At 40.5% G+C, this 27,890-nt stretch overlaps 1 protein-coding gene across 3 annotated transcripts in view; it reads left to right on the top strand.

Annotated features, from left to right (window-relative positions):
* Fat3 (FAT atypical cadherin 3) overlaps positions 1 to 27,890 on the top strand; it is a 588,937-nt gene that overhangs the window by 458,187 nt on the left and 102,860 nt on the right. For 2 of the 3 annotated variants that reach the window (XM_029481732.2, XM_029481730.2), the window contains exons 5-8: positions 12,600 to 12,914; positions 14,006 to 14,216; positions 14,669 to 14,737; positions 22,550 to 22,689. In XM_029481732.2, the coding sequence (XP_029337592.1) occupies positions 12,600 to 12,914; positions 14,006 to 14,216; positions 14,669 to 14,737; positions 22,550 to 22,689 (735 nt within the window). The remainder of the gene's footprint in view (positions 1 to 12,599; positions 12,915 to 14,005; positions 14,217 to 14,668; positions 14,738 to 22,549; positions 22,690 to 27,890) is intronic. The other variant, XM_029481733.2, reaches the window with a different exon arrangement.

Here is a 27,890-nt window from a genome sequence, read left to right as displayed (position 1 = left end):
GCATATCAGAACTCTGTCAGAAGCTGGCAATGCAGTGCTTGATACAGCATCAGCATCACTCTCAGAGGATTTACAATTTGGTTGCATGTTGGATGTTTGTGATAACTAAAATATGCGATCAGAGATCATGTTGTTGAATAAGCAAGATCTACCAAAGTCGAAAAAGGAATAATTCTTCCTGAATGTGCTCAGAAGATGCCGTAAAGCAGCAGACAGTTAGATCAGGCCCCAGGGGGTTATGGAAGAACTAGAGAATAAGGAAGATTCCATGCATGGGAACCTGCAACAATACCGTAAGGGTCTAAAATGAAAATAGTTGAGCTTCCAAGGAACTCATTCTTGCTTACTACTGTATAGCCAGAGCCCAACTGGTGTCCACAGTGGCCCACTAAAGAACATTAGCAAGTGTGTGTGAAACTGAACCATGTTGCTGTGTGATCAGAAATTTGGGTATGGATGGATTGATGGGGCAGTGGCCAAGTACTATCAATCATACCTCCAAAACGTAGCATGTCAATAATAGAGAGTGTGGGCTTTGTCCTGTAACTAAGCATGCCCTAAACACACTCCTTGAAATGGCAAGCATGGGATATTCATGAGCTTCACTCAAGGTTCTTATCTGTATAAAGCTCAGGAAAGACTGGCCTAAATGAAGTTGAGCTAGTGGTCTAGACTTCCTCATACATATTATAAAGTTCAAAGAGGAACCTAGATCATTCTTCAAATTTCTAAGATCCTGAATCTTGACCAAAGGTAATTTCCTCTCTGGTCTGAAGTTCTCTGCATGTTTACAAAATCTACTCTGAGCAATGAAAAGCCATTATAGATTTTCTAACAAGTAATTGACATTCAGGCCTTAAATTTCAGTTTAGGAGACTTTGGGTAGGGAACAGAAGGAAATGAGGCAAGGGAGGAATTTAAAAGCCCCTGTGGAAAGCAGGTGCCACTGTTTAGGTAGAAGATAGTGATGATGACTTAACATCCAGGGATCCATCCCATAATTAGCCTCCAAACAATGACAGCATTGCATACACTAGCAAGCGTTTGCTGAAAGGACCCAGATATAGCTGTCTTTTGTGAGACTAGGCCGGGGCCTGGCAAACACAGAAGTGGATGCTCACAGTCAGCTATCGGATGGATCACACAGCCCCCAATGGAGGAGCTAGAGAAAGTACCCAAGGAGCTAAAGGGATCTGCAACCCTGTAGGTGCAACATTATGAACTAACCAGTACCCCGGAGCTCTTGACTCTAGCTGCATATGTATCAAAAGATGGCCTAGTCGGCCATCAGTGGACAGAGAGGCCCATTGGACACGCAAACTTTATATGCCCCTGTACAGGGGAACACCAGGGCCAAAAAAAAAAAAAATGGGAATGGGTGGGTAGGGAAGTGGGGGGGGGGGACTTTTGGGATAGCATTGGAAATGTAATTGAGGAAAATATGTAATAATAAAAAAAAGAAAAAAAGAGAATAGAGTCGGAGGGGCTTGAGAAATATCTCAGTGGTTAAGAACTCTGACTGCTCTTCGAGAGGCCCTGAGTCAATCCCCAGCAAGCACCTGGTGGCTCACAACCATCTGTAATGAAGTCTGATGCCCTCTTCTGGTGTGCATGAAGAGAGAGATAGTGTACTCACATACATAAACAAATAAACCTTTAAAAGAAAAAAAGAACAAGAGAAGGAGACATGAGCAGTAACTGGCATTCCAGAGTAGAGTGTGTCAGAACCATGAACACGTACAGATGGTGTCCTGTACAAGGACAAAGTCAGTGGGTCCGAGAGCACTGAATCTGGCCTCTGCTCTTTACTGCCAAATTTTGCACCAGGCACAGGGCTGCAGGCCCTCTTGAGGATATCTGTACTTCTAGTTAGTGGCTGATGAGATGCTGAGATGGAACAAGATGAAGACTATTTCTACACAATTGCCTTGATAAGGTTGTTTTATATTTTTTCAGACGTTTTTGAATACTTTTCAAACTATTGTTCTTGAAATAGGGAAGGAATAATGAATGTGTAACTCTGCTGTTCTCAGTAGACTCTGCCAAAAGCTAAGGTTTTATCTTTATCCCATGTTAAAGTATAGGTACTATCACATCAAAAAAATCTCTTCTGAGATTTGAAGCGGGGGTTATACGTCCAAACACTTACAGTGTTCATCCGAGCATTGTAAATAAGCAAAGTGCACAACAGGCTCGGTATCTGTCTATGAAGCTGACAGGAAATCTCTCCTTTACAAAAAAAAAAAAAAAAGCATTGCTATTCGTTTGCTTTTAAGTGAGCAGTCTTCTCTGTCTCTACTTAACCTTTTTTAAAGGACTTAGGGAGTGAGACACATCTCCCCACTCTAAGAACAGCTTTTTCAGAAAAGAAGCAATGAACGGCACCCTGCACACCTGCACTTTGTGACACTTTGTGACTGCTGGGTCAGGAAGTCTTAGTTTTCAGGAGAATCTGAAGGTTTCACTGTTTTATATAAAATCTCAGACAGTTTAAATGGTTCGTGGAGATTTTTATAATATGCTGCATGGAATACATAAAGCAAGCACGTGGGCCACGGTTTATGATCTCTCCCTCGGTCCATATGGACTATCCTCTATACACATGGATCTGATTTCTGTGAAAGTTTGAAATCCATATTTTTACGCAGACAGGTGTTTAATGACCTGCTAAGTTTCCCTGAAAAACTTTCGTTGAATTGGTGATTGGTGAGTGGGAAGAGAAAATCCCTGTTTCCTGAGCCAGTAACTGGAGCAGTATCCTTATATTTGCATTAAGACTTGGCTGTGGAAAAAAAGTATATACATATATATATATATATATATATATATATATATATATATATTCATGTGAATGAGTTAGTGCTCAAATTTAAGTAACACCATCAGTGGAGTAGAGGCCCAGAAATCTTCCAGGACAAAAATAAGAGACTGCATGAAGTCCAGAGCTGTGCATTGGAAGGCAATTTACTAACATGAATTTTCCACTGGCATTGAAACCTGGTGGATTTAGTTTCACAGAGAGTGCATTGTAGAGCTGTGTATCAGTAAGAACCTTGATGTCAAGAGAACTGTGAAGTAGGGCAGGGGATTTAGTCTTGGAGCTAACATGATGTCACATTGTGGTTCATGGCAAGACTTAATGGCGCACGTGTGAGTATGAAGATCAGATCCATCTGTTAAAAAGGGGAGTTCTCACATGGGTGGCAATCACCATCATTCTAAGGAGACTTGGAAGAGGTGTTTAGTCCCTGCTGATGGGGAAGATTAGAATCAAGCAAGTTTTATGAATAGAAAATGATGAGCAGATAAGTCAGCAAGGAAATGGAAATGTGATGAGATTAGTAGCTGATGCACACCTCTCTGCAGGGAAAAATACAAAGCTTGAAGGGCTGTCAGGCTAGAATGGGATTTATTTCTTGAAGTGTAAAGAAGAAATTTGAACAAAGCTATAATTTTAGTAGACACTGCAAAAGTGAATTGGCTATGGCTCTTTCTTAAAAAGCTGCCATTTAGGAGTTGCTGGGTCACACATGGTGTGGAAACGATGTCATTGTCACCTTAAGATGCCAGATTCATACATGCCTTCTACCAACAAATATTGAAGGAAACCCATCCATACAGTATCACCATGGTATACCCTTCAGTCACTCAATATCTTGGGAGAATAAAGCCCCTTTAGATGACAGTCCTTGGGTGTTCAGAAGGGCCCTTTGTGGGGAGCAAGGCCTGAGTTTGCCCTGAGTTTTTCAAGACTGTGAGTTCACTCAGTTAAGATAAAAATGGTGACTTTGGGGTCCTAAGTCTGAGGATCCTGGATCCAAAGATCAGGCGATACCTTCAGCAGAACATCTGTGGTGTGTAAAAACTCCCTGTAAGAACACCTTTAAAAAAACCAAACTCCGTGAAAGGAAGGTAGCTAAGCCCAAATCTATCAGCTGTTTTCCCATCTGTTCACAAGAGACTGGCAATCACAACACTTCACAAGTGGATTCCCTTGTTTCTGTGTAAATAGTCATCCCTGCATAGAAGAGTGCACTTCCTTCTCTTCAGAACACTGCCCCATGCCCTTCTAGATCACGTCCTCAGGAAGGGTCACCACACACCTGTCCTTCATGCTCCTTTCTTCCTTATCTCCTTCCTTACTGAGTCTTTTCTCCTTTTTCCTCCTCCTCTCTTCCTGTCCTTACTTTGCTAATTTCAGATTTCTTCTTGGGCCAACCATCTTAGTCATTTTAACATAGTATTCTTGAAATATCTGAAGAAGTGAAGTTAAAAATAGCAGAGACACTTATGTCCCAAGGTCACAGAAAATGTGGGCCTCAACTCAACCCAGTGGGCAGCAACATGAAATACAGCAGGCAAAGTGGTGAGCTAGAACACCCCCATGCCTCCAGTTGACTTCTTAGTACCAAATTGTAGGTCAAATAAGAGAAACTGCCTGTAACAAAACCAAGGGTGGATGCCTTGATGCGAGCTTCCAGTTGCTTTTCCAGTGTGGAGAGAATGGGGAACCACTGAGGGTAATTTTTGCTCCATGATTTCACCTTTAAAGTTTATCTTCAAGAGTGGCTGCTCCTTTGAGGCCTACCCTTTAATTTACTGTTTCCTCACAGTTTTCTTTATGGAAGTGTCAGGAAGCACTTATCTTCTCAGAAATGCAGGAGTCTGAGCTCACAGGCAAGCAAGGACTGCATCCCAGCCCCAGCCTTTGTAACCACTCCTGAGTATTCTTTGAGAAGGTCATTTCTCTGCTTTTACACCTGCAAAGAGGAGATAAAGTAACTTTGAACCTATTATCTTAAGAGAATTAGGCATCTAAGATTTATAAAATTTTCTGAAGATAAAATAGTAGAGAAATATGTTATCTACTATAGAAGAGTAATTTTTTAAGGAGCTTAGTGTTCTGGAAATACCTAAATTAAAACCTAAAAATACTGAACTATATTCATACACACACACACATACACACATGCACGCACATGTGTGTGAAATATATATATGCATCTTATATTATACATATATGTATACATAGATGCGCATGTCCATATATTTGTGTGTGAGTGCATCTGTACACTTGCATATGTGTGAGATTATCAGAATTCATACAGATTCATGAATTCATGCTTTGTCTGAAACTCAAAAACCAGCTTGGAATTTTGGAATTATTATTTCTAGCAGATTGAGGTTATTTCTAGTAAAATGATGTCAGATTAAGAAACTTCTCTAAGTGAGCTGAACCAGGATGTGGTTGACACTCCCTGTCACTCTTGAGTTCCCTTAATAGATATTGACATTGTAGGGTATGAAGGCAGTTGTTCTTTGAAAGGCCTTCCATATACATGAGAACATTTGAATAGGAAAACATTCAGTAGAGCATCCATCCATCTAATCTCTTTATATTGCTAACTAGGAATAGAAGTATTCAAACACACACAAACAACAAAATCTAACCCCAATTTATCACTGGGTAAATAAATATTCAGCAGAGGATTAGAGAGATGGTTGTGTGGGTAAAGCCCTTTTTGTAGGCCAGGATTTGGATCTCTAGAACCCACATGAAGCCAAGTATAATAGCACATGTTTCTCACCCCAGCATGCCAAGATGGAAGATGGAAAGATGAGAACCCCTGAAAAGTTACAGGCCAGCTAGCTGGACGTCACAGAGACCTGTCTTGACACAAAAACAGGATAACAGCCAAGGTTTTCCTCAGATCTTCACATGCACAAAACACCATGAAACATGTACACCTGTACATATGCATGAATATGCACACTATTTTTTTCAAAAGTGAAAACAATTATTTTCACCAAGATTATTTTATCGTCCATAGTATATGAAATTCCCCCAAAGAGTCTTTTGCATTGTGTGATCACTTCAGGTTTGATTCTTTTTAAATTTTCATTCTGTATCTCCATTGTACAAAAGGATTCTTACATAACACCTCTTACCACAGGTATATATTATATGGTGAAGATATTCCCTGGCAGACAAGCCTTCCCTGTTTTTTATTACTCCCTCTCCTATAACCATTTGTCTCTTTGTTTCCCTAGTTTCAACTAAGCTTCTTTGAAAATTGTGATGAGAGTAAAGAGAATGGCAACATGCTTATATTAGTAATCAAAGGACCTGCATTATTTATCAGAGGACTTCCTAAATGATACACAAAGACCATGGCAGTACATGTACACAGCCTTTAAGAGTACAGGGAAGGCTAACCCCAGATAGAAAACTCGAACATAACAGGCCACCATACAGTGACACTCATCTGTCCAGTAGCTCTAGTGGTATTGGAGCCCCTCTGCGTCTACTTACACCATGTGTCTAGATACTCTCTCTTAGTTCAAATGGCTTGATCTTTACCTTTGATCCTTGTCCCAAACCTGTAATCTAGGCCAGGAGCAGATAATAAGAGGCTGTACAGAGTTGTAAACCTCCTTTAAGAACTGTTTCCTTTAGAACAATAGTGAGTGCTGAAATAGCTCATAGCAATCAAGAGGCCCAGAATAAAGTGCTGGCAAAGGAGAAGAGAATTGTCAAGATAAGACAATTGCTGGAATAAGAAAGAAAATGATTTAACCCAGATGGTTGCAGACCTATGATAGTAAGAGTTGCCTGCTGAACTCCATCTCAGAGAGGTCTGGGGATCCATCCCATCTTTGACTTAAATAGCAAACTACTGATGTTTACTGTGGCCTCTGGGTACAGCAGCCACACGAGGGATCAGCCACAATGCACATGCCACACACTTGCCATTGTTGCTCAGGATATGACACACAACAGAGCTGAGGTGGGGAAGGGTTGTGTTTGAACTACGTTCAGTCAAAAGGGATGGAGTCCTGGAGTTTTTCCAGGGGGCTGAAGCAACTATTTGATGAGAGGAAGCATAAGGCAGAGAGAAGGCAAGAAAACAACGACCAGGATGAAGGCTCTCTGTGTCATCCAGCATGGGATGCTACTCACATAGTTTTTCCTGCAATTGGTTTAAGTATAAACAATTTATGTTCCCAAGTGTCTAGCACAATGCCTACGATCTTCAATGTGGAATGGAGTTCCACATAAAATAGACATAGTTCATAAAATAGACATAATAGAGAAAAACAGGGATTGTATATCTTCTCTCATGTTTGAGGTCAGACAGATTCTTTTCTGTATTTAGAATGATAGAGCACACCTTGTGGAAGCAGGCTAAAAATAAATCTATCTGCACTCAAAAAGGTTGGGTCTCAAGAATGAACTTATGATACTGAAAGCATTGTACCTATGCCCCATGGCCAGTGACAGTTTTCAAGCAACAGAGAACAGGAAAAGTGCCCAGAGAAGGGAAACAGTCAAACGATGTTCCCAATTATCAAGGAAGAAGGCTTGATTCTAGATGCACAACTCCAGGCTTGGATTTAGATCCAAAGCCACATGGGAGGGACTTTCAACAGATGGCTGTCAGATGCCACCCCATGGACTGCACAGGGAGGGGACTGGGGGTGGGCTGTGATGCCAAACTTGTCAGACATAGAAACCAGGATTCTGCCACCCACTGGCTGAGTGGCTTTGCACATGCTACATAGCTTCTGAGTTTCAGCTCCTGCACATGTAAATTGGAAAACTGAAAGTTTAGAGGGAGTGGTGTGTGTGTGTGTGTGTGTGTGTGTGTGTGTGTGTGTGTGTGAGTGTGTGTGTGTGTGAAGAATATATGTTGATAGTCTGCTTCTTTCTTGGGATTTTGGTTGTTCAGATTATCCCCCAATTTGACTCCAAGTTGGTTTTTCATAAAGAGTAATGGATATAACTTTCATTAATTCAGAACACATTTATTAAGTACTTACTATACTCTAGGCACTTATTCTAGTTTCATTTCTGTCACTGTGATAAAATGCTCTGACAAAAAGTAACTTATGAGAGAAAGCATTTGTTTTAGTTCACAATCTCAGTCTATATTCCATCATAACAAAGAAGCTGAGGTGATGGGAACTTAATACATCATGCCTACAGCCAAAAGCAGAGAAAAATGAATGGAATGCACATTTAATTACATGCTTGGTTACTTAATACTGATCAGAACCTCTGTCTAGGGAATAGTGTTGCCCATAGTGGGCTGAGTCAATTAACAATCAAGACAATCCTTAAGACATGCCCACAGACCAACCAGATAGAGATGACTCCTTATTAAGATGCTCTTCCTAGGTGATTGTAGATTTTGTCAAGTTGACAATCAAAACTAACCTTCATAGTACTGTGATACATGGCAGAGAATATCCATGAACAAAATAGATCAGAATCATGTCTTCTTGATCTCATACTGTAATGAATATTTCATAAAGATATGTAACAAATAAGCTCATAACAAACAACAACAAATGATCAGATTATGTTAGAGAATCAAGGGCAAATATAGAACCTGAAAGTTCTTATGTAATCCTCAGAGAAGGGTTTGAAATTTTAAACATGATGGCCTTGAAATAGCTTGATATGATCAGTTAACACTAGGAAGGAATGTCAGATTTGAACTCTCCAGCTCCGAAATAGTAAATATGTTGTCAGATATTCCTCTGATCACTGGACAATGTGAGGGTCTCAGCTTTCAGAAACTTATATTTTCATCTTTTAGGGACGAAGAAAGACAACAATAATAAATATCAGTTTAAGTTTGCTGAAGGCAAAGTAAAGCCTCCCCTTGGCTGCTGTTATACTAAGTATCTTAATCTCGTTTTGGTCCTCTGAAGTTCATGCAACTTCCAGAAATAGATTTAAAAACATACTTTTTCTGTCATTGTGTCACCTTAATCCAGTAGCCCCTTATAGGGTATATTCTGCCTCTGATTCTGCTTGGTATTCAAAAGCTACAAGGAGATAGAGAAAACTGAGATAGGCTTCAGAACACTCTCAGGACACTGAATTGGCTGCATTCTCTCCTTTGTTAGGAGCTAGCTGCGGTCCCTCTAGAAATTAATCTCTCAAGCTTTTTATTAATTGTCAAGACTACTGACTATTCTAGGTTAGCATAGCAATGTTCTCTTGTCAGCTCACAGCAGAGCAGGAGCATGTTCACATGGATCCTTCCTGAGCAATGGTGGTTCTGGTTCATGGAAACTGATACAGCAGAGGTGATTAGGATTTGTCTTGGTTGGTTTTGCTTTGCTCCACAATGTAATTTTTCTTCCCATATTGACAGAGCCTAGTGGGTGGGGTGAGGCCTAGGACAGTGTATTAGACTTGTTGCTACTGTAACAGAGCACCTGAAGTAGTTTAAGTAAGGAAGAATTCATTTTGCCTCACAGTTTTAGAGATTCTGTCCATTCTGAGGCCATGGTGAGGCAAAAACAAACAAACAAACCAACAAACAATTCACAGCAATGGAAACTCCCATCATAGCAGACAGGACTTAGCAGTGTCAGCATGTGGATGACATTGCTTACATTGTGGTGGATGAGAAGCAGAAAGAAGAACAGAGAGTGGCCTGAAAAAAGGTAGAACACAAGGGCATACCCATGGTGATGGGCATCCACCAACAATGTCCAACTGCCTAGTGTTTCTAGAATCTCTCAAGATACTGCTGACATTGACTTAAGAACTCAATGAATGATCTCTCTATGGAGTCATTCTATATCCAGAGCAGATCGGCAGTTTGGGGTTCAAACTCTCAGGGTGTGAGTCATTGGTGACTCATGCTCTAGATGGAAACAGCAATGTAAAAGAGGGAATTTAGAGAAGTAGTCATGAGAATTGAAGACTGAGAAGACGGAGCTCAGTAACATACTGCAGCAATCACTGAAAAAACCCTACATTCCAGAGGAAAGCAGAAACAGTAGCTCACCATATACCAAAGGAGGAAAACACATGAATAAGCCATTTCAGGATTACAGATGAATCTCCACAAGGTTGAGTACCACTTTCACAGTAGCCCAAAGGCATTTCATTAGATTGTGAGCTGGTCACATTCTCAGTGGTATAAAGTGAGAACCAACTCCAGAGTTGACAGTTCACTCAAGTCACACCACAAAGCACTTGGGAGAAACTTTGTTCTCAGAGACTCTTCCATGTAAAGTTGAAGTGATCAATATCGTTCATGACACCCCAAGACCAAGTGCTCAGCACAAAGGAAATGTATCTTCCCCAGAGGGATAGAAGGCAGGGAATAAGAGACAATAATGGAATAGAGAGGATGAGGGAGAAGGTGAATGGAACAAGGAGAAAGGGGAAGAGGTATTTGTCCCAGTGGGAGAGGTCAAAGGACTGCCTTTGGAAAGAAAGGAGACAGTCATGGTACATAGGAAAGTGGCAGTTTATAAAGGTATAAGGGGAAACCCACGCTAGGATTTGGCATTTAATTATAATTGAGCATGTTAAGTGGTGAACCAAAGGGAGCTTTTCATTGTTTGACTTCAATACTTTGATAGCTAGATCTTGGTAGTCAACCATAGGAGAGAATAAATAAGGCCAACTAAGGGACTAGACCTTGGTGTCTAGCTTAAAGAATATAATCTAATGGTTTTTAGCAAGGCAGAGGGAATGGGGGAGAATGGGAAGGCCAGCCAGAGCCATGTTTATAATGATACAAAGATTAAGTAGAAGCTCTTCCAGGAGTTTGTGGCTAAAAAGGCCTTACATGGTTATCATTACACAGCTCTGTTACTCACTAACTGTAGATCTTTCCATGTATAGTATGCCCCACTGGCTGATGAGGATATTCCAGAAGTGGCTGAGGTCACACTTAGAACCGTATGCCATTTATGCATTGGTTATTAATGTCATAGCGACTATTGAGACTCAAGAGTGTCTTAGACCCAGAAGGTTCTTTATATTCTCTTCCGCGTGTTCCTTTTTCTGTTTTCACAAACACATTTCAGAAACATAGGAAGTGGCGCTTGGTCCCTTTCATTTCCCAAAGAGGGGGAAACACTATTTTGTAGTAGTTAAGCAACAGGCTAGCTGTCAGCTGTACTTAAAATAAGCTATGTGAATTATAAATTACATATCACTATGGCACAAATCAACTATTCCATGCTATTCTTTTTGTTCCATAACAATATAAAAAAGAGACACTAGATGTTTCCATCGCTGTCTGGCATATGAACAGACAGTAGGAAGTTAGTTTTGCAAGCCAGGGAGAGCCTTCATAAGAAGCAAGAATTGGACATTGGACTGCACATTCTCCATGTTCTAGTCTGAATGCTCGTCTTCTTCATCTCAATGCCTAGTACAACAGTGTCAGCAAGCAGGACCATTAACTATGGTTAAATCAAATGTAATTGATATCCTTATATAAAAGGACAATGGGGCTTTTCTGTACCCTTCTGTCATAGAAGACACATCTAAAATAGCTCTATCTGAGAGAAGGAGGCCTTTACAGACCTTCTTAGGACCTTGACTGTGGACTTCCCAGTCCCTGGAACTATGAGTGAGAAATTTCATTGCTCACAAATTTCCATTCTAAAGCATTTTTCCACATAAACTTGATCACATGAATGTAAATCCCAGTGAGTATTTCCCATGTATGGAACTTTCTGTACTTGTTCTGGGGTAACAGAGAAGGACAAAAATATCACTTTTGGCCTCTTTTATAAGTAAAATAATTCCATCCATGAAGCTTTAATGATGAAGGCTACCCAAAGACATTACCTGCTAATATTGTTATTTTGGGAAACAGAATTTGAGCATGAGACAAAAGGAGATAATAATATGGAGACCAGGAAGTCCCATGTCAAAACCTGGTGTGGCTTTGCTTCTTTATGACCTGCACCTTCTCAGTGTGTATTTGCACCACAGAAAGAGATGGGGATAACAAGCATCTTCATGAAGATCCCGTTAAGTCAGGATTCCACCGTTATGGCCTCATTTGATCTTAAACCCCTCCCCCTCAAAGATCCCACATGCAGTACAGGCCCAAGGTAGGAGTAGAGCTTTAAACATATGCATTTTGAGGGGAAACAATTCAGCTCACAATATGATAGGAAAAAAAGAGAGAAGAGCAGAGCTCAGATGTTAAAAGCCTTGCCTGTGGATTTGATGAAACTCTCATGGATCAATGTACCATGATTACATGACCATTGTGTCTGTTAGGGTGGCATATTTTATATCCACTTGGACTCTATAAACCAGGAGTTTTGCAAAGTCAGTTCTTCTCTGCTGTACTCTACAGTGAGCCCTTGCAGTGGCCTTCCTATTTGCCATGCCCCCACTGAAACCTAAGTAGAAATGAAGACTCCAGGGTGATGGCATCGCAAAGAGGGGCTTTGTGATCTGACTAGGTTATTAAAGTGCTTATCCAGAAGACCTCAGAGACTAAGCTAGCCTCTTCCCTTATGCTCCAGAAAAATAAAGCCTGCCTCTTAAAGTCACTAGTCTATGCAATGTGACTCAGAAGCAGAGCCCAGTTCTGAACCACTCTGCTTACTCCAGCAGTGACTTCTATTACTTGTTCGGAGACATTCACTCTCTTATGGGCTAACTAAGAAAATGTTGTCTATTCTATAGAAATCATAGTGCTCAGAATTGCTGAAATGGCCCAGTGAGTAAACTGCACATCTGTGGGGCAGGCAGGGCACACACAGGTGACAGCATGTGTACTTTCTGATTGCATCATACTTTCTCTTTCAAAACTCAGGTGACAGTGACGGATGGCGGTTCTTCTCCAAAACAGTCAACCATTTGGGTGGTGGTTCAGGTTCTGGATGAAAACGACAACAGGCCCCAGTTCCCCGAGAAGGTTTACCAGATCAAACTTCCAGAACGGGACCGCAAGAAGAGGGGCGAACCCATTTACAGGGCTTTTGCATTTGACAAGGATGAAGGCCCCAACGCAGAAATCTCCTACAGTATTGTGGATGGAAATGATGATGGAAAGTTTTTTATTGACCCTAAAACTGGCATGGTCTCTTCCAGAAAGCAATTCACAGCAGGAAGTTATGACATCCTGACGGTAAGATCTAATTCCAGAGCATAAGTGGGATGGGGTGAGCCCTCTTATTCATGCCTACTTCTTTGATCAATAAACGTAAAGAGTACAGAAATAGCTTCAGGAGGCTGCTTTCAGGAAGCCAGTTATAGGTAAGAACTTTTACCTTCCTGGGTGATGTTCCAAATAGTGAGAGTTTCCTTCACTGTGTCCTATCAGCAAACTTCCACTGATTCTATGGCCTGCTTGGAGACCCACAACCACACATCTTGGGCCCTAAGTTATTCTCAAGGTGCTGAACATAACAGGCAGTATATATCTAGTTCAAAGCAGAAGAAACTATGATACACATGCACACTGGTACATATGTTTACACAAATACATATGATCACACAAATGCATACACACTTGCACACATATTCCCACACACATATGCATGCATATTACCACACATTGCACATACTCATATATATGATCACACACATGTACATCACACATACATAAACATAAACATATGTGTACACACATAATATACTTATACATATTTGCATATGTATGCACACACTCATACACATAGACATGCACAAACAGTGCATACACACAAACTTACACTTACAAACTTGTATATATATATATATATATATATATGCACATAATGTACTTATACTCACACATACATAGATTCACCTACACATACATTCTCACATGCATGTACCCATGTGCTCATGTATCCTAACACACAAATAACATCTCACATTCATTCCCCCTTCAACTCTCAATAGAGATGAAGTTTCAGAATCATGCTATGAGGAATTAAATTAGTTATTTCTACTCACATAAACCATTACTCTTGCCCCTGATATACTATGAATTTTAAGAACAACATTTATTTTTTATGGTTTCACATCTCAAAAGTCAGCTTCTGGCAAATGTAGTGCCAGCCCTGTTTGCAGTCTCCACTCCAGAGTGCACTCTGAAGTCTCAACTGGAAACAACTTTTCTTCTTATGACACTGTGCAGAAACTGCTCCTTGGGCTTCTTACTGTGTGAGTAAAAGCCTTCCACAGACTCACAGCACTAAGCCATCTTTCTGTGTCCCTCCCATGTGGGAATAGATCAAGGCTGTGGACAATGGCCGCCCACAGAAATCCTCCACTGCCCGACTCCACATCGAATGGATTAAGAAGCCCCCGCCTTCACCTATACCATTGACATTCGATGAACCATTTTACAACTTCACCGTCATGGAGAGTGACAAAGTAACCGAGATTGTAGGAGTGGTGTCAGTGCAGCCAGCTAACACCCCTCTATGGTTTGATATTGTCGGTAAGTTCAAGTCTCTAGAGCATATCAGAAAATGGACTTGAAGGAACTTGTTGAAGGAACTTGCCAAACAAGCCAGTAAATAAGTAAATGAATGAATGAATGAATTGTAAAGACAAAAGGAAAAATTAAAAGGTAGCAATTAAGCCTAAGATTAAAAATAGTGCTGGAATGCAAAAGAGCCAGTAAAATGAAAAACCAACCTGTGCTTTCGTTCCGATTCCGTAGCTAAGCTGAACAGAAAGTGCTCTCTGGCTGGATTTCTCCATAGTTCGTGATTTACTGCGACCTTACTGTCCTTCTGTGTGTCATTTTAATTCTATTGTCACACTTGGCTAATCTCATTTCTAAATGTATTGATGGTACTAGACTTGCTGTCCTTCATTTCTCTCTTTTTCTTCACCTTTTTTTCTGCATTCTGTTTTTTTTTCTGCTCCCGACTGCCCTGCTTCAAGGTGGCAAGCATGCTCGAGAGATGTTCTATATTCTACAGACAGCTTGTGGGCAGAACTGTTCAACAGAAGGTACCCTCAGTGCAAACACATTTGCTAAAATACAGCTATCCAATCTGCCTTTTACGGTTTTTTTTTAAACAAATTGAATTACATCTTTCATAACTGCCTGTGACAGACTGAAACGCAGCCCACAGGTTTCATACACACCTCTAACAGCAACCTCATTCCTCATATCCAATGACTTCTTTGTTTGAAATTAAATGGGTTTAGGGTTTGGGGGGTTGTTTTGATTTTTCTCCCATTGCTTTTGAGGTATGTGGGGGTTTTTTGTTGTTGTTTTATTTTTATCTTTTTGGAGGTTGGTTTATTTAACTGGGAATATTCCAATTGAAAATAAATGAAAATGTAATTCCTGCCCCCCTTGCTTTTCAGCAGTAGTGTCATTCACAGACCAAAAAGCCCCACCAGGAGAGTCCCCTGGCTGCTGTCCACAAAAGGAAGGCCAGGAAATAGAACCTAGATGTGTAGCCAGTAAGCCTCCACTCACCCTGAATAGAGAAAACAGATGGAAGGAAGCAGGCAGGGCAGACCCAGGGAGCCAACTTTTAAATTCCTTGAAAGCAAGAAAGCAAGCACACCAGGCTGCAAAAGGAAAAGGGCAAAACAGCCCTTCCACAAACCTGCAGGGAGAGGACTGGAGAGGAAGAGTGTGTAGGAAGGGAAATAAAACAGGCTGTTTGTTGTCAAAGAGAGAGGAGAGTGTGCCCTGCCAGGGGCGGATTAGGGCTGAACTAGAGCTCACTTCCCAGAGTTCTCTATGAACAGCGAATAAGCCAGAAGCACACTGTGTGGGAGAATCATTTCCTTCCTCATGATGCCTGGACAGGATGGCCAGCAACCTGCCTCCCCTTTAAACAGCTGGATCTGGAGAAAGCATTTAGGAGGCTCCATATCTGGTTTCATGAAACGTAGAAAAACAATGTTCTATGTCTCCCAGTCAAACCTCAGAGAGTCCTCTGAACTCCCAACAAGTAAGGGCTTGCCCTCTGCATTTCGTTCTGTGAAATACAGGGTATCTTAGTTTTAGTTAACTGAGATTAATCTCAACATCTTTTCATATAACCATTCTTCCAATTCCTTCGTGTCTGCCAGCGTATTTGAGATGGAACATCTTCTGACCCATGAGAAATGTTTCTGCCACCATCTCAGTAGTTTCTGACTTATTCAGTCATTATATGATACTGTCTCTTCTTTCTTGATGCAATGAAGCATTGCATGTGGTACCAGTTATTTGTCTTTTGCCTGCCTGGACATCTTTGGTCATCCCTTTACCAATTCTCTTTGCAAAGCATCTCTGCTGGCTGACAGAGCTTGCTGTTACTTTTCCAAGCTGCTCATGCATAGGACATCTCACTAGCATACCTTTCTTTGATGCTAGGTGTGGTGGGTCACCTGACCCCAACTCCTCGGGCAAGTCTACAGTTCTACAGCATCTCTACAAGTATGTCTAGGTGTAGGCTAGCATGCAGCTAGGAGTACTCTGTGTAAGATTACACATGGCTTTTTCACATTATGTTATCAATACTACTAAACATTTTCATTTATGCGTATCCTATCTCCATTCTTCACCCTCAAGGTCAAAGCCCATATCTCCATTTTCGCTCTTGCTGGAGCTTATGTTGCTCTTTACCCAGAGTGAGTGAACTAAGATACAGAGACTGGTGGTGATGCCTCAGGCAGCCATGTTAACCCTATTGTAGTAGCCTCCTGGCCCTACAGAGAGTCAGTATAGCATTCCATTTTACCCCAGCGCAGATAGCCTCACTGTCCAAAGAGAAAGAGCTGTTTATAGAGACTCTCCTTTCTGACATTCACACATAATCCAGGAACCATATGCAATGTGCGGCCATAGCTATTATGACTCTTTCTCTTCGTGCTCCCAAGCACTGCTCTTCTCCGTAGATTCTGCTTCCTCCCCATCCCCACCTCATCCATTCTACTTTGTGAATGAAAGTAGTTTTTATCAATGAAGACTCCCAGGACTGTCCCCTGATCTGGAATCCTCCATCACAGACATTTCTCTGTGAATCTGGTAACAGATTGCTAAATTTCTTCTACAAATTGAAGTTACTGGGCCTGCTGCCCAAACAGATCATGATTTTATTTCCATCCCCAGGTTCAGCCAACAATGGCTGGAAATGCCAACTTTTTACTTTCCTGTAGAACTCGGAGTCCTTTCCCAGGTGCTGGTGGTTTGTGGCAGAGATGATCGCCTTTATCAAATCTCATAAAAATATGGCTTGCCTGCCAGAGTCATAATTTACCCGCGGTGCTGACAACCTCTTCCTTCTTTTAAAACCTTTTGTTTGCTTTATCATCATCAGGTGTTTCGTCCTTACTGACAAAATTTACCTCTTGTGAATCTTCCTTTCCTCCTTGCCTAAGCATCATTCTTGATCAAACTAGCACAGAGGGAACCAAGAGTGGGCAATGCCCCTTAGCACATAATACCTATCTGTGAGCTCTGCAGGGAGACAGAGAATAACATGAGGTAGGGAAGGTCAGCATGGATCTGAAATGCAGCCTCGGATCCTGCATTTGCCAAATCCTGTTTTGCCCAAATCTTCTTGTGAAGAATAAGTCAACCTGAGTTTGCACCATAGACCTAGTTGCATTTGGCTAACCATGGAGAACACACTGAGAGGCTCAGGGCATAGCATCCTCATCTGGCATGTCCCTTTAAACTGCTCAACCTGGCGAAACCTCATTCAGTAAACAAAGACAGTGCTTCTGACTGCCTTTCATCCCCATTGAGAACCTGTTCTCACTTGCACATTTCCAAACTTACAGGACTCTGATTTTGACTCAATTTTCTTACCTCCTACCAGAACATGAAGTCACAGGAACTCCATGTGAGCAGCAATTTGTCCCCAAGCCTAAACACTTGCATTTTCTCAACTCCAAATGAACTGTGTTTCCTCTGTAGCTAGACCCTTCTGCTCTCAGAAACAAGCTCTACTTATAGCCAAGCTAAGAAAGCTGTAATTAACAGGCAACATAATAAAGTTCAGCTGTTGTGGAATTAAACAGCCCAACACACAGCATGCTTCTTTTCCTTGTTAAAGGCGACAGAGAATAAAGGGAACAAAAATAACCCACAATCCTTTGCGGCTTTGTCATGTGTCTTTGCACTTCTCGGGAGGCTCTGACTTCCCCTCAGCTGTTCCTTGATTTACATACCTCCAATGTGCAGGCAATCTGGTTCTCAGCTCAGCCCCTGAATCATATTCTAATGGTAAATATTTGATTTGTAAAGGCTGCCATCATTAACAATTCTGCCTTGAAAACTGAAGCATGCTGCCTTCCAGTTTTTACCTGACTTTAGTTTTACCTGAATCATCATAGAAACATGCTTCACCTTGCAAATAGGAAGCATATGCACTGCCCTGATTTGCCTCGCCCATTTAGGAAGGAGAAAGGCTATGAATCTCTAATGGTCCTCTGTGCTAGCCTCTCAGCCATCATTCTCTGCTGAAGGTAGACAAGGGCTACCTTGGCCCTCAGTCGACTGTAGATCTGTAGATTGCTGTGACTTGAATCATTAGCTATTGCCCTTTCAGCTTACTTCTGTCCTTTTTGAACCTTGTCTCTGTGCAGCCACAAATGATCTAGTTCTGAGTCAAGAAGGCAAGCCACATTCCTGATAGCACAGGCAGTCACTTTGTCCTCTCTCAGATGTGTCTAACCTTTTGTAACTGAGACATAATGCAATCCACAAAGTTCATGCTGGAGAATTATGGGATTGCTTTTTTAAATGTTAAAAAGAGGGAACCACAAGTTTTAAATAACTCTACAATTTTGTGGGTCTGTTTTCATCGCCCTCCTCAACCACATGAGATTGGACACACCTCAGAGTTTGGGCACCTCTGCATCTCTCCTAACCTGGCAGCCATATTTCTCTGTCACCTTCTTTTACCCAGCCGGTATTTAGAGAAGCACCATCTATTTTTAACTCACCTGCTCTCCCAACAGAGCATGCTCTGCTCAGCTAGTCAAGGGACATCCAGCACTCCATTTCCCTTAGTCTGCCTTCATGCCCTAACTTGACCTCAAACATGACTTGCTTTTCTTTATAGCAATAATCTCATTTATGGAATCATACTGGAGAGATTCTAGAAAATAATAAAGGCCAAAAAATACTTCATATTAATTATTTTAAGAAAAGGGGCCTTGGACTAAAGTCGAGGGTTTTCTGTTGCTCCTTCCTACCACCATTTCCTGCCCTCCAGCTCCTGCCCTCCATTGAAATATCAGCCTGCTGTGTGCTTGCTTCATTCCAAGGCAGAAAATTATTTGTACTCACACCGTAACTGGCACTGAATGCCTTTCCTTCAGTTGGGTGTGCATGCTGAACTTGAAGGAACAGCTTGCGGGCTCCCTTTGTTCAGTGGGATTCAGCTGTTCGGTATTTTAGAAGCTTCTCAGTGTCCCCTCCCCTGGGTGACTTCTAGACTTGGGTCTGTATTTATACAATTACATGTGCAAGAGTGGAGCTATTTTTCTAGAGGAGGAACTTGAATGCTTCTCTACAGGAGAAACTGTGCCATTTCTATCACTGAGTTTCTTAGAAATAGCACCAGCAGAAGATATCTCCTCAGTCAGGAGTGTCTAGCCTTTTGAGACTGAGAGATGATGTCATCTAAAAATCTCAAAGCTCAAATGAGATACCCCCCTTTAAAGAAAAGCTCAATGTAGTCATCTCCCAGTGAAGTGGGCCATAGATGATGGCCTCCACTGTTTTTATTCATGTTCTATTTCTAGAGCCTTTTCAGGACCCCTCTCTTCGATGCATTAAAATCAATATTGTATCAGAAATCCAGTATGCCTCTTCTGCTCTTTTTTTATTCCATGACACCTATCTTGACCAAAAATGGTCCAAAAGGAATGAACCTAAAGTGAATTATTGTCATGTGGGCTGTTCACAACCTCGCTTTTAACTATCTCTGCCGCACACCCCCGCAGCAATGCACAGGCTGTGACATTCTGAACCCCACCCTGTTGGGACTCGGGCCAGCTCTGCAGTGTCCTTTTCTGCCCACCTTTTATTTGGCCTCATGCTGTTGCACCCAACACACTCTGGCTTTGCATGTTCTGTTACTGGCTCTGAGGAAGCACATCTTGTTTAAACGAAACGCTGACAGTGAAGTTGGACTCCTTGTATTTGATTGATAGTCCTACCCCAGATGATTTGGACTTGTTTTCCCACAAAATTGAAATCACCTTTCAGGCTAAAGGGGAGCCCAGAAAAACAAGACCTAGGGGGAAGGCATGGAGTCGTTTATGAAATAGGATGCTTAAGTGTAGTGAATTAAATTGTGTGTGGGTTGATGGTGAACTGCTGGTCTAGATTCTGTGTCCCTTGTCAGAAATTCATTTGAAATCTTGGGAAGATTTTGACTTAAATGAAATTTTGGCTTAACTAGGAGCAAATGTCCCAGAAATGAGTATTATAGTAAGCTGGCCACATGAGCTTGTGGAAAAAGGTACCAACGATGATAATGATCTTTCTCTCCTATGAAGTTAGGAGTTTCTTATCCATAGTATTAACACAGCAAAGAATAATGAAAGAAGTAAATACATGCCAAGAGGGAGAGAGAGGATTATAAAAACTGAAACTTGCAAACGTCGCCAAAGTATTAACAAGAACGAAAATTATGAAAAAGCATACAAACCATATAAATATGCAAATGGTACACTATTATGCAGGCAGAATGACAGTGTATGTTTGCACAGACTTTAAAGGGTGATAATCAGTGAGCACGAGATCTGAAATTGGAAGCCTTTACCTGTGTTTTCTCTAATATTCATTTCCATTCATCTTTCAGCTACAGAGAGTAATGTGCACAATTCTTTCTTTGACCCACAAATGTTTGCCCTTCTTGAACATGACCCTGGAGAGTTAACAATATCGCCCCCCCCCCAAAAAAAAACAACTTAAAATAAAACTCTCAGTCTTAATATTTAGGAAAGTTAACACTGGAAATCAGGGCAGAAAGTCTAAAGTTGGTTGAGCTCTAATTGGAACCATGAGTTCTCCAGAAGCAATCTGAGAAGTTGTATCCTTGTCTTCACAGGTTGTTATTCCCTTTCTTTGAAGATTTCCATGGCAAAGGTCTTTGGTTGGTTGGTCAGGTTTGGATTTTCCCCAGCATTTACCTCTTATAGGTGAATGATTTGCCTTGCTACATAAGATGATTGTTGCCCATGTCAAGCACACCACCCACAGTAGTCATGTCACCCATGTCACCCACATCAGCTTTCTATTGTATTTCATGTATGCATCGAGGACACATCCTCTCCAATAAGAAGCACCCCTCGAAGACACACTTCTTTCACAGGCTAGGAACCCCTTTTCTGAGCCTCAAAATCCTTTTTTGGACTTAGCACCTCCTGCTTCTCAGTAAATCAATTAAAGACATTAATTGGAAGATGAGTCTCTTTTAGATGAAATTTTTGAGAACATATATCATCTCTAAGCAATTTTCTCGTACCCCTGTATCTCCACAGCTTTAATTAAATGTCAAAGGCAATTATGTTCTCTCCAGTAATTAAATAATCCTAAGTGAACATAGTATCTGCAGGCATTTGGTACTTGGAATATACATGACTACATTTTTAGAAAGTAAACCATATTATTTATTTTTGACACTGTAGGACAAATGCCAGCCATCCGGTACGACACTTCATCCCTTCACTCATCCACCCACTTAATATTATAATATTGTAATCAGGAAAACATGGTGCTCAAAGGCCAGAAAAATAAAATGCACAAACCATAGGATATAAGAAAAGCTAAGCTTTTCTTTTCTAAAATATGAAATTCAATAAATACATTGCCCTACATACTAAAGTTAAATGGAATTACCATCTGAAACCAAATGCATTTCACACATGTATATTCAGACAGAAATAAATAGTGATGGTGAACATGTACTCACATTTAATTAAACTTTTTTTCATTGCTTAGACTGTTATATTTTCTCCCATTTAAAAAATGTATCTAATTTGGGAAGTTTATAAGTGGTACTTCTGTTCAGAGATTCAAAGGGCACAATTCTAAGTATGTCATTTAAAACAAAAGAACAGATGACAACTTTTTTAAACGTTTGTGTAGATTACCTTAGAAGTTCGCTAGTGTTGTATTAACAATATGATACCTACACACTACCTCTCAGAGTTTATGTCAGTGTGTGGTAAAATCATCAGCCTCCTGGGAGAAAGTGAATTTACACTGCTACAAGGACAAAATCATTTCTCTGAATATCACAATATTCAGAGAGATTTTTATATGAAATTCATTTTTAAATATTTCTTATCTTCCTGTAGTCATAATTTATTTCTGACATTTGATTGAGGGACACTGAATTCTAACCAGTCAAATGTATACCAACAATCCTAGAACAGACCTAAAAGTTTCAAACCATTTGTATTCATTGTAATTGGAATAGTTTTTTTATTTAAAATGTATTCTACTAGAGAAAAAGCTAAAGTATCCCCCAGGTTCCCAGCATGGTGGCTGAGAGGGGTTGGAGGGCTGTTAGTCTTCTCCATGTTTTATGGATCAATTTATGCTCCACAACTCTAACAATACTGCTGAGGTTTTTATTTACAATATGTTGTTATTTTGTGAGTCATTTGTTATGCTTATAGAGGATGGCTTTTGAAATATAAATTAAGTTAGAAATAGTAAAGGCCCATTGAAGATTTATGGAATTGAGCCATAGAGACGCCTGCCAGAATATATATTTATATAAAAGCACCCTGTAAACTTAATACCTTCTCAGATGTGCTAATTTTGTGTTGTTTCTGTGAAATCATTAGGGGGGAATTTTGACAGCTCTTTTGATGCAGAGAAGGGTGTTGGAACAATTGTCATTGCAAAGCCTTTGGATGCAGAGCAAAGGTCGGTGTACAACATGAGTGTGGAGGTCACCGATGGAACAAATATTGCTGTCACTCAGGTGAGATATTAAGTTACTGACTAGCAACAATGTGTAAATATCTGCTAAAGAGAGAAACAGAAGCTATGGAAAAATAGATCTGGAGAGTAATAAATTATGTCCAGGGTTTCTGTTGTTCAGAAAATCATTTTAATGAGCAACTGAGACAAAGGGTTCTATAGGTGGTGCAGACTTTGGCTGCGTTGTTCATGTCAACTGTGCTTGTTTGTGTATGAAAGAGTGATGTGCATTTGTTTCCTGGTCATTTACTGTATGATTCTCTCTGACAACAGTCAACTTACAACGAGACATCCATGTTGTCCGTGTCCGCAAAGCATGAGATTCTTTCTCTCCTTATTTCTCAAGTCACTAAAACTTAAAGCTAGGGACACCTAAGAGTCCATATGCAGTTACATACTGAGATGGAAGTTATCTATCCAAGATCAAACAGCCTCAATAAAGGACAAAACTGAAGCCTGAATATTCATGGTAGCCTCTGTGTCATGGGTTCTCTATCCTAGCTGCACATTATACCTCTGACATAGAGCTTAGTAAGAGCAGGTCCAATAGCTGATGCCCAGCCTCACAGGTCCTATTGATGTTATCATACATCTGGGGTTGAGGAACTTCTACTCTGCTTCTTGAGTTCATATGAAAGACATTAGGAGTTAGAAGAAAACTTCTGGTCTTGTCTGTGACTCAAAACATCTCAAGCTTCTTCCCAAGTGGGAGCCAACACAATGCCAGCTCTTAGCACAGTGGAGTTACCTTGAATATAGGAATTTTTGGTTTTGTTATTCAGCACCTTAAACCCAGCCTCACATGGCATGCTCTGCAACTCTACTCTTCCTTCCTGCTTCTCTTTCTGTTGTTCCCACAAGCCCGGAAGACGTGAATGATTGATCTGGGCCCTGGTCTCTCTTTGACCCAGATGGATATTCGGAATTCCTCTCAACACATTTAGATGTTAGTAAGAAAGGTTTGCCAAATCAGAAGCAAGAGAGTGATGATTTATTTTAAATATGATTTACACTTTTATGACCATAAAATTTGAAAGCAGGAGGAGCGGAAATTCATATGTTTGTCCAGACAATTTTTGTCTTGGTCTGACGCTGCTACAGAAATATATAACTTGACTGTTTTAAATAGAGAGTGGTAGAGGTTGACAGGGATAATAGCATTCATTTAATGCAACCATTTGCTTTCCATTTGAATTTAGCTATAAATGGAAATGACTTGCAGATAGACAGCCAATGTGTGATGGTTCTTGATTTTCCATTCCTGCTTATCAGGTGACCACAGGACCCTGTTTTCCTCAGAGAGTCCCATTTGCACCCATTACCCTAGAGTAGGTATTAACACCACCTCATATAGTCTGATAATTGACCGAATTGGGACAACAAATTATATATTCTTCCAATTTAAAAACATACCACTTCTTGGCATTTTCAAAGCTCAAATCTAGACACATGAATGAGATAATCTTGCTGAGATTCCATGAGAACTATACAGTTGAATAGTATGCTGGAAGGCTAATGCCAAACAATCCATGTGTATGATTGCTATGTTGTCAGTGTAATTCATCCTAAATGGGAACTTTAAAATAGAATTTTTTTTTTTTTTGGTGTTTGGTTTTTGGTTTTTCGAGACAGGGTTTCTCTATATATCCTGGCTGTCCTAGAACTCACTTTGTAGACCAGGCTGGCCTCGAACTCAGAAATCCGCCTGCCTCTGCCTCCCAAGTGCTGGGATTAAAGGTGTGTGCCACCACCGCCTGGCTTAAATTAGATTTTTTTAAATTAGTGGTTTCTTGGCATATTCAACTCCAGATCTTCGGTGCTACTTAAAAACCTAAGACATATTTAAGTAAAATACCAATAAGCATGGCATCCTATTCACTTCCAGACTTTACACTAGGGCCTTAAATCAGTTGAATTAAGCAGTATTCAGTCCATCTAGAATCTATAATTCATTAAGTATTTTTAGAACAAGTGAATAACTAGATTCTACATATCCAGAAGGGTCTATCTAGAAGGTACAGCAGGTCTCTAAGGTACAAAGCACTCATTTTAACAATGGTAATGCAAAAGGTAGCAGGAAGACATTTAGAATTTTATTAGGATGAGAGAAGCAACATTTTAGTAGCATCTATTTCATCAATGTTTCTTCATGCCATATACAATGCACTAAGGTGTTTAAGGTTATAGTTTTGATCGTTGTTTGAGACAGGATACTATACTGCCCATATTAGCCTCAAACTTCTGGGCTGAAGAATCCTTCTGCCTTAGGTCCCATAGTATGTGGGACTAAAACACACATTATTATACTAAGCTACTGTAGATTTAAGGCTATATGTATAATATGCACTTGTTAAACTAACATGGAAATGTGCATCCTTGAATGCAGTGTCTGAGACCACATTTTTTTCAAACTGATATACAGCTAGACTTGACTCGCAAGCATTTGTAAGCAGTCTGAGAATTGGGGTGAACTTGGAGGTCCCCCTAGCAAGAGCAATATTAAAGAGATTAATAAATGGCGTCAAGAGAATTTTCTCGTCTAAAATATCTAAGTCATGACCTAAGGAATGAGAACTCAGTTTCCAAAGCATGAACCATGTGTCCTCATCAAGACTGTTGCCATCAAAGGCCAACAACTATGTTAGACCGTTCTACTCACCAGCTTTGATGAGTCCAGAATGATTCATCTTTACCCAGGCTTCCTTGGACTTGACAGCAAAAATAGTTCTCTGCTCCAGTATCAGATACATTTGAACAATAGGATATTTGGGCAATAAACAGTGCAGTCTGAACTTCCTTTAGAAAATGCTAAAATATGCTCAAATCCATGACCCTAGACAATATAATGATTCTACCATCAAACCTTTCATCACTAGATTAATGTTCTCTAGTTTCCAAACCACCTGTTCAAAATTCCTTGGGGGACATTTTTCTCCTTTGTTCACATGAGATCATAAAACATGGTAGGACATAGGCTTGTTGTCAGCCATAAACAACATGTTGAATTTTACTTCACAAATATCAAATAAATCAGAGCCTCCAGGATTCAGTGTCAACATGAAACCATTCCTTCATCTTCAGTCTTGTCCTGTTCTTTCGACTCTGACTCTCACTGGGTTTTTTCCTCAGAGCTACAAAATCTGATGCTACATAAATATCCCTTTCTTTCGGGAGAGTGCCTGGTCTAAGTGTTGTAAAATGGCCTGTGCACTTCACACTACAAGTAGTACAAAGAACAAAATATGAAATCAAAGCATCGCCACCTGGGCAGAAGCCCCCTGATGAGATGGACAATAGCGTCTGCATGACCTCGGGTGGGTTTGGTGATGGATATTATTGCACTTTTCATATTACAACACAGAGCAGAAGTGACCGCACATTACCTTAGAAGCACAGAGATAAGCAAGAAAATCCAGGTTAAAAGGCGAAGAGGGAAGAGTGAAGTTGTCTCTGGACCATCTGTTTCAAATAAAGATGAAGAATCTCGAGAAGTCCTGCTTATTGCAAGCAGCAGGATTGGGAATTACCCAGGGAGTGGGACAGGGGGCTCATAAAGGACAGAATGGAACACCAAAGAAGAGTCACCATCTACCCCAACATAAGCAGAATTACAGGGGACCTGGGTCTCAGACAAGACACTGGCCATTGCTCTAGAGAGGAACCAAGACACTTTATAGAAATAGTTATCCCATGTTTAGGACAAGAGTATCAATCCCTTTATCCTACTAAAGACTCATGAGGTCATGTTAAAGTGCAATAATATCCATCACCAAACCCACCCGAGGTCATGCAGACGCTATTGTCCATCTCCTCAGGGGGCTTCTGCCCAGGTGGAGATGCTTTGATTTCATATTTTGTTCTTTGAACTACTTGTAGTGTGAAGTGCACAGGCCATTTTACAATCTGCACTTAGACCAGGCACTCTCCCGAAAGAAAGGGATATTTATGTAGCATCAGATTTTGTAGCTCTGAGGAAAAAACCCAGTGAGAGTCAGAGTCAAAAGAACAGGCTACTTAAATTGGCTTTTACTAGATACACATGGGTAGGTCTATCAACTTTCACAGTGACTTTACAAAGCAGGCACTACGAATACTCATTACAGGCAGAATTTGTATCCCCTGCCTCTCCCAAGAAAATGTTTACACCCTAAATTTTAGAATTTTGATTTATTGCATTACATGACAGAAGGAATTTAAGAGATATAATAAGTCAGAGGTCTTCAGGTAGGATCTGTCTACTAACAGAAGCTTAACTGTCAAGTTTCTCCAGTTGGCATGAGAAAGACAAGAAAGGAAGAAGACAGACAATTTGAATATGGAGGTAGCCTCAAGATAATGGTGAGCCATCAAGGAAATGGGGACTCCAATCCTGTAACCAGAAGATACTATATTGAGCCTGAATGAGAAAGAAGAACATTCAAAGGGAATGCATTTATTCCAATCTCTTAAGTTTGGCTTTGATATCTGTATTCAGAACTATGAAATAATAATATCAGGTGTGCTATTTTTGATATCTAAAGTGGTAATAACTTTTTGTGGCAGAAATATGAAAGTCATTGACTACTGTCTTTTCCATTTTATTGTTAAGGAAGAGTCCAATCAAGGGCAAGCAACCTGTACTCAGACCCACACAGGCAGATGCTAGAGCCTACTTACACTGTGCCAACTCTTAAAGGGAACATTAAGACGACAGGAGCTACAAGAAGCTTTTTAACTTGGTCTCCTGAGAAACATGAAACCACCCGTAACCTTCAGACCATCTCCTAGCTATCCATAGGTCCAGCCTTCTCTTAGCATAGCTTTAACCCCAAAGACATATCACACCAAGGATCCATTATGAATATTAAGACTCTTTGTACATCTCCCAAATCAGAGCTACTGCATATTTATAGAAGATTTAAACAAATACAGAACATGGCTCTTCCAAAGGCTCAGTGGATAAAAAGACATACAAATATACAACATTTAATGTTACATAATGAGAATCAACAAGTCTAATTATTAGAAAGGTCCATTTCCCTGTAACTCTGGAAAAGTGAAATCAGGAGCTATTGTCTTTCTTTTGCAGGAAGAAATCAAGGCTCAGACTACTTAAGTAGCCTGCCTGGATTCACATAAAAGAGATACAAGCCCGCTTCTCCTTTGCAACATTCTTCTACACATTTATATCTACAAAATACACAACTTCATTCACTAGTTAAA

Source organism: Mus caroli, unplaced genomic scaffold (assembly GCF_978045245.1).
Source record: "Mus caroli unplaced genomic scaffold, Mus_caroli_1 scaffold_11, whole genome shotgun sequence".
NCBI lineage: Eukaryota > Metazoa > Chordata > Mammalia > Rodentia > Muridae > Mus > Mus caroli.
The sequence above is the reverse complement of the archived record's forward strand: the minus strand, read 5'-3'. Positions and strand labels throughout refer to the sequence as shown.